Source organism: Lithobates pipiens, unplaced genomic scaffold (assembly GCF_037356315.1).
Source record: "Lithobates pipiens isolate NorthernLeopardFrog02 unplaced genomic scaffold, aLitPip1_a1.2 Scaffold_25, whole genome shotgun sequence".
In the NCBI taxonomy this organism is placed as follows: Eukaryota; Metazoa; Chordata; class Amphibia; order Anura; family Ranidae; genus Lithobates; species Lithobates pipiens.
Genome location: NW_027507787.1, coordinates 126689565 through 126702756, shown reverse-complemented (window position 1 = coordinate 126702756; position 13192 = coordinate 126689565). Strand labels below are relative to the sequence as shown.

The window sequence follows — 13192 nt, the reverse complement described above, 5'->3', positions numbered from 1 at the left end:
TTTTCATTTATCCTAGTTTTTCCTATTACTCTTCTTAAAAAAGAAAACTGCTCAGCCAGCATGTATGATGATACTTGATTTGTTCTGTTAGATTACTGTTTATATTTTTCCATATGGATACCACAAGCTTGTTACTATGCTTGCTGTGTATAAATTATGTAATAAATAAATAAATAATGACAGTGTAGGAACTTGTCCATGGGAAGCTCCTAGAATCCAACGGTGCAGTTAACAGAACGAATAGCTAAGATTCAAACACCAAGGCATGGGAGATTTTTGTCTTCAATTGCCCTATTTTTTGAAGCATAAGGGACTTATTGTGGAACAAATGAAAACAAAAGACCCCATGGATGAAAAAAAAAGAAAGATTGAATCCTTAAAAACGTAGCTACTTTATTTGCTGCACTTAATGTCTTACCTTTGCGGCATCCATATCTTTGGGTAAAGGCTCTGCAAGACTGTCAATATCACTTCCAGAACTACCAACGGCCACATAGCTGTAGGAGCCATAAGTGTAAGGCTGGCTGTGCCACTTGCTTCGCAGAATACGCACGGGTGGGGGTAGCTCAGGGTTCCCTATATATTGTTAGGGAAAGGGTAAAAGATAAATGTAGATATGTGCCAAAATCTGCGCTATGCTGTTTCAATATTAATAAAGGCAGCTAACACTAAGGGAGTATAACGAACCTTAAAAACACATACATAAATAGTGTAGCATCAAAATAAATGTGATGATATCTAAATTATAAAACTAGTGACAATAATAAGTGCAGACATTCCATAGCTGAACCTATTCAAAGAAATACAGAATACTGGTATATTACAGTGGGGCAAAAAAGTATTTAGTCAGCCACCAATTGTGCAAGTTCTCCCACTTAAGATGAGAGGGGTCTGTAATTATCATCAATTGTCAACAAGCAAGATTTCTGGCTCTCACAGACCTCTATCTTCTTCTTTAAGAGGCTCCTCTGTCATCCACTCATTACCTGTATTAATGGCACCTGTTTGAACTTATCAGTATAAAAGACCTGTCCACAACCTCGAACAGTCACACTCCAAACTCCACTATGGTGAAGACCAAAAAGCTGTCGAAGGACACCAGAAACAAAATTGTAGACCTGCACCAGGCTGGGAAGACTGAATCTGCAATAGGCAAGCAGCTTGATGTGAAGAAATCAATTGTGGGAGCAAAAATTAGAAAATGAAAGACATACAAGACCACCGATAATCTCCCTCGATCTGGGGCTCTGCGCAAGATCTCACCCTGTGGGGTCAAAATGATCACAAGAACGGCAAGCAAAAATCCCAGAACCACACAGGGGGACCTAGTGAATGACCTGCAGAGAGCTGGGACCAACGTAACAAAGGCTACCATCAGTAACACACTATGCCGCCAGGGACTCAGATCCTGCAGTGCCAGACGCGTCCCCCTGCTTAAGCCAGTACATGTCCAGGCCTATCTGAAGTTTGCTAGAGAGCATTTGGATGATCCAGAAGAGGATTGGGAGAATGGCATATGGTCAGATGAAACCAAAGTAGAACTGTTTGGTAGAAAACACAACTCGTCGTGTTTGGAGGAGAGAGAATGGCGAGTTGCAACCAAAGAACACCATACCTACTGTGCGGCATGGGGGTGGCAACATGATGCTTTGGGGCTGTTTCTCTGCAAAGGGAACCGGACGACTGATCCGTGTACATCAAAGAATGAATGGGGCCATGTATCGTGAGAGTTTGAGTGCAAACCTCCTCCTATCAGCAAGGGCATTGAAGATGAAACGTGGCTGGGTCTTTCTGCGTGACAATGATCCCAAACACCTCTGTCATTGCCAACAAAGGATATATAACAAAGTATTGAAATTAACTTTTGATATTGACAAAATACTTATTTTCCACCATAATTTGCAAATAAATTCAAAAATCACACAGACAATGTGATTGTCTGGATTTGTTTCCACATTTTGTCTCTCATTGTTGAGGTATACCTATGATGACAATTACAGGCCTCTCTCATCTTTTTAAGTGGGAGAACATGCACAATTGGTGGCTGACGAAATACTTTTTTGCCCCACTGTATATAGTCCAAATGCAAACAGAAGTGAAGAAAAACTTAATCTGATGCAACCACTCCAGTGAACATGAAGATATATGTCAGATTGTACCCAAACAGCTGAACCACCACCTCTGAATAGTTGTATTTTGGCTCTACACTATTTAAAAGATAAAATGTAGGTTTATTGCACATCTTCTGAACAACCCTGAATACTTTTCAGATTTGGATGAATAATTACATTAACTGTTCCACACATTACTTGCATATATAATCAATGATGACAACTAAATTGAAGACTTGGCTGTCTGTAAGATCGCTCAGTTATAAAAAGGAAACTATCTAGAGAACCTGTAGGAACGCAACCGATATATACTATATGGCCTATAGGTGCATAAAATCAAGTACATGTAATCTCCATTGACAAAAAAAAAACACTGGCAGTAGAATGAGTTGAGCTTAGTTATTTTAGAAATTGTGGTTGATACCAAGAAAAACACAAATTTCTGGACTGCATAGTGCGTATTGTAAACTTTAGCAAAACAAGAATAATTTGTCTGGGACTGTTTTCAGGGTTTGAGCAAGGACTCTTGGCTCAAGTGGAGGGTGTTTTTAATGCTAAAGTATACAAAAATACATTTCATACATTTGTGCGTTTCTGACCTGGTAAAATTTGGGGGGGGGGAATACATTTTTCTGTTCCAACATGACGATTTTCATGTGCACATGGTGAGGTCCATTTAGGGCTACACTGGGGCCTGAGAAAAACTGTATTGAACACCACTGGAATTTTTTGGAAGACCAACTAAAAGCCAAGTCTCCTTGTCCAACATCAGTGCCTAGCTGTACAAATACTGTATGAACACAAATTTCCAAAGCCACACTCAAAACTCTTGTAGGAAGCCTTCAATGTTATAGCTTTAAAGTGCAGGACTGTGTTGAAGGGGTGCAGGATTACCTAGCAGAATAGTGTCCACAGTGCTCACGGGTTCCTTGAGGGTAGCTTCAGGGTCCCTTCACAAATATTTTGCACTATTTTGCATGCACAAAAAACATGGGCCTTAAAAAGGAGACGTTTGGGGTTTTAAAAATTTAAATATGCATACTCAACTCTATGAGCTATCCAAGGCTGGCTCTAAGACTGAGAGCTAAGCAATCACATGACCGCTGATTGCTCAGCTTTTGGTCTGCTTAGAGCACAGATTAGTGACCGTCAGTCACCGCTTTTCACTCTGCACCTACAAAGCTCACTGGAGTTGGGGGCTGGAGGAGGGCGGGCACAGCTAGCTCTGGCTCTCAATCACTTGCTGAGAGGTGGAGCCAACTGTCAAACAGCCAGGTGGATCCCGGAAATATTGTCAGGATACTTCCAAAGCCTCAAAGCATCTCAGCCACATCAGCTGATAGCGGGCAACAGCCCACTATCATCTGACTTTGGGTAACAGGAGCACAAAAGTAAGGGCACTACTTTGATCCACAAGAGAAGCATGGCCAAAAAAGCTTTGACTATACTTCTTTTACCTAGGGTTCCAAACAATGTGTTGTTCAAGTGGTCATAGACCAAACTCTCTAGCACCTAACCTCCAGATGATGCCCTTAGTTGCAAACAGATGCAATAAAACCTTACAGAATTCATCCTACACTGGCTGACCCTAGGCATACATCCCAGAATCCCCCAGAGTAGGGGCTGTCATAGGTGTCACAGCTGCAATGTATGCAACTCACTTATCTGCAGAGAATGTTTTATAGATTCAAATGGGGGTAGATATCGCAATTTGTGATTATTTTAACAGAATTTTGCATATCTATTCATATATTCTATATTCATATCTAAAATTTCAGTTTTTTTATGTAGGTAAAGTTACTGGCTCTTTTAAGAGACGCATCCATAAACCTAGGAATGACATTAGGACGGCCCTACTGAAGACTGAGAAGGGTGAACAGATGGATTTAAAAAACACTCAGGTAATGGTGTACTTTGTCACGTCCAAACATCAGACCCGCAAACTTAGGGGTATGGGCACTGAACATGTCAAACAGCTCAATAAAGTTTGTGACCGAGATAGTTTTCTTTTCTGCTGTGAGGCCAAATGGATGTACACCATTGGCACAGTACAATCAGGAGGTCTCAATACCAATTTGTCTTTTACTTGTTTTCTTGAGGACAGATAACTCGGCAGCCTAGGCTTATGCATGACTGTTTTTCATTACATTAAGACCTTTTTGTGAATTTGTAAGGTGCTTTCGCAAACTGTTGCCACTATTCAAATCCTGTTCAGTTCTTTGCTTACCACTAGACCATGGGTCACCATCTCACATCTAAAACTTGATATTCACAGTATATGATATGGGTCGAGGTGGTGACACCAGAATCATGGGAGGGGGGGGGGGGCGTCATCGAAGGCCTTGTGTTCCAAAGATAATGTTGCCTTCTAAAGACCCTTTTTGGAGTTTTTGAATATTTCTATGGTCACTGCAGTGGGTGTGAAATATGTTCCTGTATTTGTTTTGTATTTCTACCCTTCTCTCCCTCCCTTCATTTCTTCCTCCCCCTTTTTGTTCTCTCTTTTGCATTTGGATTATTTTCAAATTCCTTTTTATATTCCTTTTATTTATCTTTTTTCTTTCCCTTTTTATCTTTTGATTTTCTTTTTCAACTCTGTGCTCTTATTAGATCTCTCTCTTTGCATTTTCCTTTTCCATCTCAATTTTCCTTTTCATTGCTTTATCTTGTTGTTCTTCCTTTATTTTAATTGCACCTTTATTGTGATTTTTATTTAAACTCTTTATTTTTGTTTTTATTTAAGCTTTGGTCTTGATGCTTTACATATTTCTTCATTTCATGCATGCTGTACTCTCTGCACCCCCACTTGGCAACCTATGTTGTTAAACCTATAAGCACTAAAGTCTTGTGAGCTACCCAAAAACAAATTATATATGTACTAGAAACACAAAGAGTGTGTGTGTGTGCGCGTAAGGTATTCAAAGACCAACTACTATCACTGACCACATCCTCATATGCATGTGCACAAAATTCAATATATAAAAGTGCAGCGCTGAATCATAAAATATAAAAAAATATCAAAAATCATTTAACCAAACAACATATGTGCATAATTAAATGTCCATACAATAAAGTGCAAAAAAGTCCACAAATGGATGTTACATAGTTACATAGTAGGTGAGGTTGAAAAAAGACACAACTCCAAACTATGTGTGCGATTATATGACAGTATTACATTGTATATCCCTGTATGTTGTGGTCGTTCAGGTGCTTATCCAATAGTTTTTTTTAACCTATCAATGCTCCCCGCTGAAACCACCGCCTGTGGAAGGGAATTCCACATCCTTGCTGCTCGTACAGTAAAGAACCCTTTACGTAGTTTAAGGTTAAACCTCTTTTCTTCTAATTTTAATGAGTGGCCACGTGTCTTATTAAACTCCCTTCCGCTGACACCTTTTATCCCTACTGTGGGGTCACCAGTATGGTATTTGTAAATTTAAATCATATCCCCTCTCAAGCGTCTCTTCTCCAGAGAATAAATTCAGTGCTCGCAACCTTTCCTCATAACTAATTTCCTCCAGACCCTTTATTAGCTTATGTTGCCCTTCTCTGTACTTGCTACATTTCCAGTACATCCTTCCTGAGAACTGGTGCCCAGAACTGGATAGCATAGTCTAGGTGAGGCCGGACCAGAGTTTTGTAGAGTGGGAGAATTATCACTTTATCTGTTGAGTTAATCCCCTTTTTAATGCATGCTAATATTCGGTTTGCTTTGTTAGCAGCAGCTTGGCATCGAATGCCATTGCTGAGCATATCATCAACTAGGACCCCCAGGTCCTTTCATCCTTGATTCACCCAGAGGTTCTCCCCCCAATAAGTAGATTGCATTCATATTTTTGGCACCCAAATGGGTGGCAAAAATTTTACATTTTTCCCCACATTAAACCTCATTTGCCATGTAGTTGCCCACCCCATTAATTTGTTCAGATCTTTTTGCAAGGTTTGCACATCTTGCGGAGAAGTTATTGCCCTGCTTAGCTTAGCATCGTCCGCAAATACAGAGATTGATCTGTTTAGCCCATCCTCCAGGTCGTACAAATGAAATAGAATTGAAACCTAAGGGGGACCCCACTTTCCACCCCTGGCCATTCCGAGTACTCCCCATTTTACCCTCTGAACTCACCCTCATAGCCAGTTTTTAAAACATGTACTATGGTCCATGCCAACGGACCTTACTTTGTACAGTAAACGTTTATGGGTGAACTGTGTCAAATACTTTTGCAAAATCCAGATACACCCGGTCTACGGGCCTTAGTTTATCTATATGGCAGCTCATCTCCTCCTGGTTTGGCAAGAATGATTCTTCATGAATCCATGCTGATTACGGCTAATGATATCATTTTCATTACTAAAATTTTGTATATAGTCCCTTATCATCCCCTATAAAAGCTTGCATATTATTGAGGTTAGGCTAACTGGTCTGTAATTCCCAGGGATGAATTTTGGCCCTTTTTTAAATATTGGTGTTACACTGGCTTTTCTCCAATCAGCTGGTACCATTCCAGTCAGTAGACTGTCAGTCAGGTACAGTGCTTTGCGAAAGTATTCGGCCCCCTTGAACTTTTCAACCTTTTGCCACATTTCAGGCTTCAAACAAAGATATAAAATTTTTATTTTTTGTGAAGAATCACCAAGTGGGACACAATTGTGAAGTGGAACGAAATCTATTGGATTTTTGAAACTTTTTTAACTAATAAAAAAATGAAAAGTGGGGAGTGCAAAATTATTCGGCCCCCTTGCGTTAATACTTTGTAGAGCCACCTTTTGCTGCGATTACAGCTGCAAGTCGCTTGGGGTATGTCTCTATCAGTTTTGCACATCGAGAGACTGAAATTCTTGCCCATTCTTCCTTGCAAAACAGCTCGAGCTCAGTGAGGTTGGATGGAGAGTGTTTGTGAACAGCAGTTTTCAGCTCTTTCCACAGATTCTCAATTGGATTCAGGTCTGGACTTTGACTTGGCCACGTTTATACGTTTGTGTTATACGTGGATACGTTTATTTGTGAACCATTCCTTTGTAGATTTTGCTGTATGTTTGGGATCATTGTCTTGTTGGAAGATAAATCTCCGTCCCAGTTTCAGGTCTTTTGCAGACTCCAACAGGTTTTCATCCAGAATGGTCCTGTATTTGGCTGCATCCATCTTCCCCTCAATTTTAACCATCTTCCCTGTCCCTGCTGAAGAAAAGCAGGCCCAAACCATGATGCTGCCACCACCATGTTTGACAGTGGGGATGGTGTGTTGAGGGTGATGAGCTGTGTTGCTTTTACGCCAAACATATCGTTTTGCATTGTGGGCAAAAAGTTTGATTTTGGTTTCATCTGACCAGAGCACCTTCCTCCACATGTTTAGTGTGTCTCCCAGGTGGCTTGTGGCAAACTTTAGATGAGACTTTTCATGGATATCTTTGATAAATGGCTTTCTTCTTGCCACTCTTCCATAAAGGCCAGATTTGTGCAGTGTACGACTGATTGTTGTCCTATGGACAGACTCTCCCACCTCAGCTGTAGTTCTCTGCAGTTCATCCAGAGTGATCATGGGCCTCCTGGCTGCATCTCTGATCAGTCTTCTCCTTGTCTGAGCTGAAAGTTTAGAGGGACGGCCAGGTCTTGGTAGATTTGCAGTGGTCTGATACTCCTTCCATTTCAAAATGATCGCTTGCACAGTGGTCCTTGGGATGTTTAAAGCTTAGAAAATCTTTTTGTATCCAAATCCGGCTTTAAACTTCTCCACAGCAGTATTACGAACCTGCCTGGTGTGTTCCTTGTTCTTCATGATGCTCTCTGAGCTTTCAACAGAACCCTGAGACTATCACAGAGCAGGTGCATTTATATAGAGACTTGATTACACACAGGTGGATTCTATTTCTCACCATCAGTCATTTAGGACAACATTGGATCATTCAGAGATCCTCGCTGAACTTCTGGAGTGAGTTTGCTGCACTGAAAGTAAAGGGGCCGAATAATTTTGCACGCACCACTTTTCAGTTTTTTATTTGCTAAAAAAGTTTAAATTATCCAATAGATTTCGTTCCACTTCACAATTGTGTCCCACTTGTTGGTGATTCTTCACAAAAAATAAAATTTTTATATCTTTATGTTTGAAGCCTGAAATGTGGCAAAAGGTTGAAAAGTTCAAGGGGGCCGAATACTTTCGCAAGGCACTGTAACTGCCAGACCATTGTTCCTCATTTTTACTGAGTTCCCCAAGGACCCGTGGGTGTGCCGGAGGCGCACCCGCTGCACTGCGGGGTGCCGATGCTCATGACCGGCACCCCGCAGAACACACAAATCCCTGTTCTGGTCTGAGAGGAGATGCAGATTGTGAGTTCCTAATAGCTAGGAACCACAGTCTGTCATCTCCTATAGTCAGTCCCCTATGCCTACAGTTAGAACGCACAGTCAGGGAACACAGTTAACCCCTTGATCGTCCCCTAATGTTAACCCTTTCCCTGCCAGGGACATTTATACCGTAATCAGTGCATTTTTAAAGGACTGATCACTGTATAATTCACAATCGTCCCAAAAATTTGTCAAAAGTGTCTGATGTGTCCCCCATATTAATCGCACAAAAAATAAATAAAATAAAACGCAGATCGCCGCCATTACTAGTAAAAAAAAAATTAAATGTCATAAATATATGCCCCATTTTGTAGACGCTATAGCTTTTGAGCAAACCAATCAACATACGCTTATTGCGATTTTTATTACCTAAAATATATAGAAGAATATATACCTAAACTGCGAAAATACGCTTTAAAAAAATTGTGGATATTATAGCAAAAAGTACAAAATAGTGTTTTTTTTTTCAAAATTGTCACGCTTTCTTTGTTTATAGCGCAAAGAATAAAAACGGCAGAGAGATGATCAAATACCACCAAAAGAAAGCTCTATTTGTGAAAAAAAAAAAAAAGGATGTCAATTTTGTTTGGGCACAGTGTTGCGTCGTGCAATTGTCAGTTAAAGCGATGCAGTGCTGTATCGCAAAAAATGCTCTGGTCATTTAGCAGACAAATTGTCCGGGGCTGAAGTGGTTAAATCTGCACCTTTGTCAGTCCTCCAGGATTCAAGGCTTACTTATAACAGTTAAAAAGCCTAGTCATTTTCTTTACCTGTGAACTGTCTCAGAAGGGAGGTCATTGTGGACAGGACTTCTTCATCTGATAAGCTCTCCATATATTCAGACTCCTCTCCAGCTATGAAACCACAAAGAACATGACCGAGCCTGGTGACAAAAAGCACAATCCGATTCAACCAAATCCATCTTGCCTCAATGACAAAATCCTAAGGAATAAAATGTATTTTTTATGTAATTAAATAAGATTTATGGCCACCAAGAGCCATGTCTTACTTACTGTCCTGGTGGTTCCAGTACCACAAATCCAGATAGTTTTTTCATCCAGTTTTTCTTTAAGTCTTTCTGAGGTTCTGTAAGAGGGGAAGAACCTTCCCATACCAGCTGAATATATGAGGAGTTTGGCTCCCAGAAGGGTTTTTCAAATTCCAGCAAGATCTTATTCATGGTCCCAAATCCCAATTTCTTTATTGCCTGTATCTTGCTTGGAGGCAACGGGGGGCTAAGGAAATCTTCTGAATGTTTTTTTAGGAATCCTGAAATTATAAATCATAAGAAGGTTTTTTGGTTTAATCTTCCATAATGGTCTAAGAATTAGTTCAGTGTAATAAAAATTTAACATTAAAAGTGTGAAGAAAGTGTAACATTAAAATATGCACATAGGGGTTAATGTAGTAATGGGCAAATGGGCTATGCTTGTTGCAAGAGCAGTTGCACGCTGCAAATTCAGTTACACTAATTTACCCCAGAGCTTACTAAATGTGTAAACGTTTTGCTGATTTCAATCACCCAATGACGTGCAAGCAGAAATACTCTTTTTTATTTTCCCTGCACTCGATTGGGTATTCTTTGCAAAGTGAACTTTACCACATTTACATTTATTGTGGAAAATGAGTGCGACATTCTATTTGCAGTGGAACCTTGGTTTATGAGCATAATCAGGAGAATGCTTGTAATCCAAAGCACTGGCATATCAAAGCGAGCTTCCCCACAAAAGTCAATGAAAACAAAGATAATTTGTTCTGCATCGACTTCTATTGCATGCAATACCGTATGTGGCCAGAGTTGGGGGGGCGGGGGGGGGGGTGCGCCAAAGAGGGCCTCGGAAATGCTCGGGGACAGCTCGGCTGAATGCGTAAACACTCGGGAACGGGGCATTTCCAAGTGATTCCTAGTATTTCTGAACTGTGTGTCAGCGGCACCCCCGGACCCCTGGCCAAATGCTGTACTGCACACCACATTAGCTTGAATTCTGCTCGTTTTGCGAGACAACACTCGCAAACCGAGTCAAATTTTATTTTTTTTGCTAGTCTTTCAAAACACTCGTTAACCATGTTACTCATTAACCAGTTGCCGACCGCCGCACGCCGATGTACGTCGGTACAATGGCACGGGCAGGCATAAGGACATACATGTACGTCCCTTGCCTCCCGCGGGTCGGGGGCCCGATCGGGCCCCCGCCCGGTGCCTGCGGCGGTCGGTATTCGTACGGGAGCGATCCCGGACGAGGGGACGGCCATTCATTCATGGCCACCCCCTCGCGATCGCTCCCGACGAATAGAAATCCCCGGTGACATCACTTCCTCTCCTGTAATGTAAACACAGGAGAGGAAGTGATGTATTCTCTCCTCCGTGTCGGTATTTTTCGTTCCGACACGGAGGAGAGCGGATCAGTAAGTTGCACCAACACTCTACACACACAGTAGAACATGCCAGGCACACTCACACCCCCCCTTTACCCCCCGATCACCCCCCCAATTACCCCTGCCCCCCAGTCACAGTGACACCAATGTCATTTTTTTTTTTTTTTTTTTTTTTTTTGCATTGGTGTCATTTGTGACTGTAATAACTGTTAGGGCAGTTAGAGTTAGCCCCCTTTAGTTCTAATGTACCCCCCTAACCCCCCCAATAAAGGTTTAACCCCGTGATCACCCCCCGTCGCCAGTGTCACTAAGGCTGGGTTCACATTGCAGCGGTTTATGAGAACGAATGTGATTCGCACCGCACTGCAGTGCAAATCACATCCGATCTCTGTGCGATTCGAGTTCAGCCATTCGCCGCACCCGCCGCACCCGCCACACCCGCCGCACCCGCCGCAAATTCGCACGGGACCCTTTTTTTGGCCCGCAGCAGAATCGGATCGCATGGGTGTTCACACCATGCGATCCGAGTTTGCAGATCGCACTGCGATATGCGAACTGATCTGGGGGTGTCAGTAACATTTCACTGACACTCCCAGCAGTTCGCATAGGGCAGTGTGAACTGCCGCCGGGAGGCATGCGATGCGGGAACCCGCCGCGCATTCGTGGCGTTTCCGCATCGCTCCAGTGTGAACCCAGCCTAATAAGCGATCATTTTTCTGATCGCCGTATTAGTGTCACAGGTGACGCTAGTTAGGCAGGTAGGTATTTAGGTTCGCCGCAGCTTTTTATAGCGCCAGGGACCCCCATATACTACCGCATAAAGCCCCCTGATTGCCCCCTAGTTAACCCTTTCACCTGTGATCACCATATAACTGTTACAGGTGACGCTGGTTGGTTAGTTATTTTTTTATAGTTTCAGGGCACCCGCCATTTATTACCTAATAAAGGTTTAACCCCCTGATCACCCGGCGGGTGTCATTTGTGACTAATAACTGTTAGGGCAGTTAGGGTTAGCCCCCTTTAGTTCTAAGGTACCCCCCTAACCCCCCCCAATAAAGGTTTAACCCCGTGATCACCCCCCGTCGCCAGTGTCACTAAGGCTGGGTTCACATTGCAGCGGTTTGAGAACGGATGTGATTCGCACCGCACTGCAGTGCAAATCACATCCGATCTCTGTGCGATTCGAGTTCAGCCATTCGCCGCACCCGCCACACCCGCCGCACCCGCCGCAAATTCGCACGGGACCCTTTTTTTGGCCCGCAGCAGAATCGGATCGCATGGGTGTTCACACCATGCGATCCGAGTTTGCAGATCGCACTGCGATATGCGAACTGATCTGGGGGTGTCAGTAACATTTCACTGACACTCCCAGCAGTTCGCATAGGGCAGTGTGAACTGCCGCCGGGAGGCATGCGATGCGGGAACCCGCCGCGCATTCGTGGCGTTCCCGCATCGCTCCAGTGTGAACCCAGCCTAATAAGCGATCGTTTTTCTGATCGCTGTATTAGTGTCACAGGTGACGCTAGTTAGGCAGGTAGGTATTTAGGTTCGCCGCAGCTTTTTATAGCGCCAGGGACCCCCATATACTACCGCATAAAGCCCCCTGATTGCCCCCTAGTTAACCCTTTCACCAGTGATCACCATATAACTGTTACAGGTGACGCTGATTGGTTAGTTATTTTTTTTATAGTTTCAGGGCACCCGCCATTTATTACCTAGTCTCACTAGTGTACCCCTAAATTTAGGGGTGTCTACTTTCCAAAATGGGGTCATTTGGGGGGGGTTTGTGCCATCTTGGCATTTTATGGCCTTTAAAACTGTAACGCCCTTAGAAAGCCTGAAGGCGGTGCTTGGTTTTCGGGGCCCCGTACGCGGCTAGGCTCCCAAAAAGTCCCACATATGTGGTATCCCCGTACTCAGGAGAAGCAGCAGAATTTATTTTGGGGTGTCATTTCACATATGCCCATGGCATGCGTGAGCAATATATCATTTAGTGACAACTTTGTGAAAAAAAAAAAAAAAAAGTTTGTAATTTTCCCGCAACTTGTGGCAAAATATAAAATATTCCATGGACTCAACATGCCTCTCAGCAAATAGCTTGGGGTGTCTACTTTCTAAAATGGGGTCATTTGTGGGGGTTTTGTGCCATCTTGGCATTTTATGGCCTTCAAAACTGTAATAGGTAGTGAGAAGTGAACTCAAAAATTTACGCCCTTAGAAAGCCTGAAGGCGGTGCTTGGTTTTCGGGGCCCCGTACGCGGCTAGGCTCCCAAAAAGTCCCACATATGTGGTATCCCCGTACTCAGGAGAAGCAGCAGAATTTATTTTGGGGTGTCATTTCACATATGCCCATGGCATGTGTGAG

The 13192-nt window shown here is 42.8% G+C and overlaps 1 protein-coding gene across 1 annotated transcript in view; it reads right to left on the bottom strand.

The window, feature by feature from the left end:
• Positions 1-13192, bottom strand: part of PAOX (polyamine oxidase) — a 58837-nt gene that overhangs the window by 5687 nt on the left and 39958 nt on the right. Inside the window, exons 4-6 of the mRNA XM_077454840.1 lie at positions 9465-9720; positions 9222-9334; positions 419-576 (exon numbers count right to left, since the gene is read on the bottom strand). Of these exons, the coding sequence (XP_077310966.1) occupies positions 419-576; positions 9222-9334; positions 9465-9720 (527 nt within the window). The remainder of the gene's footprint in view (positions 1-418; positions 577-9221; positions 9335-9464; positions 9721-13192) is intronic.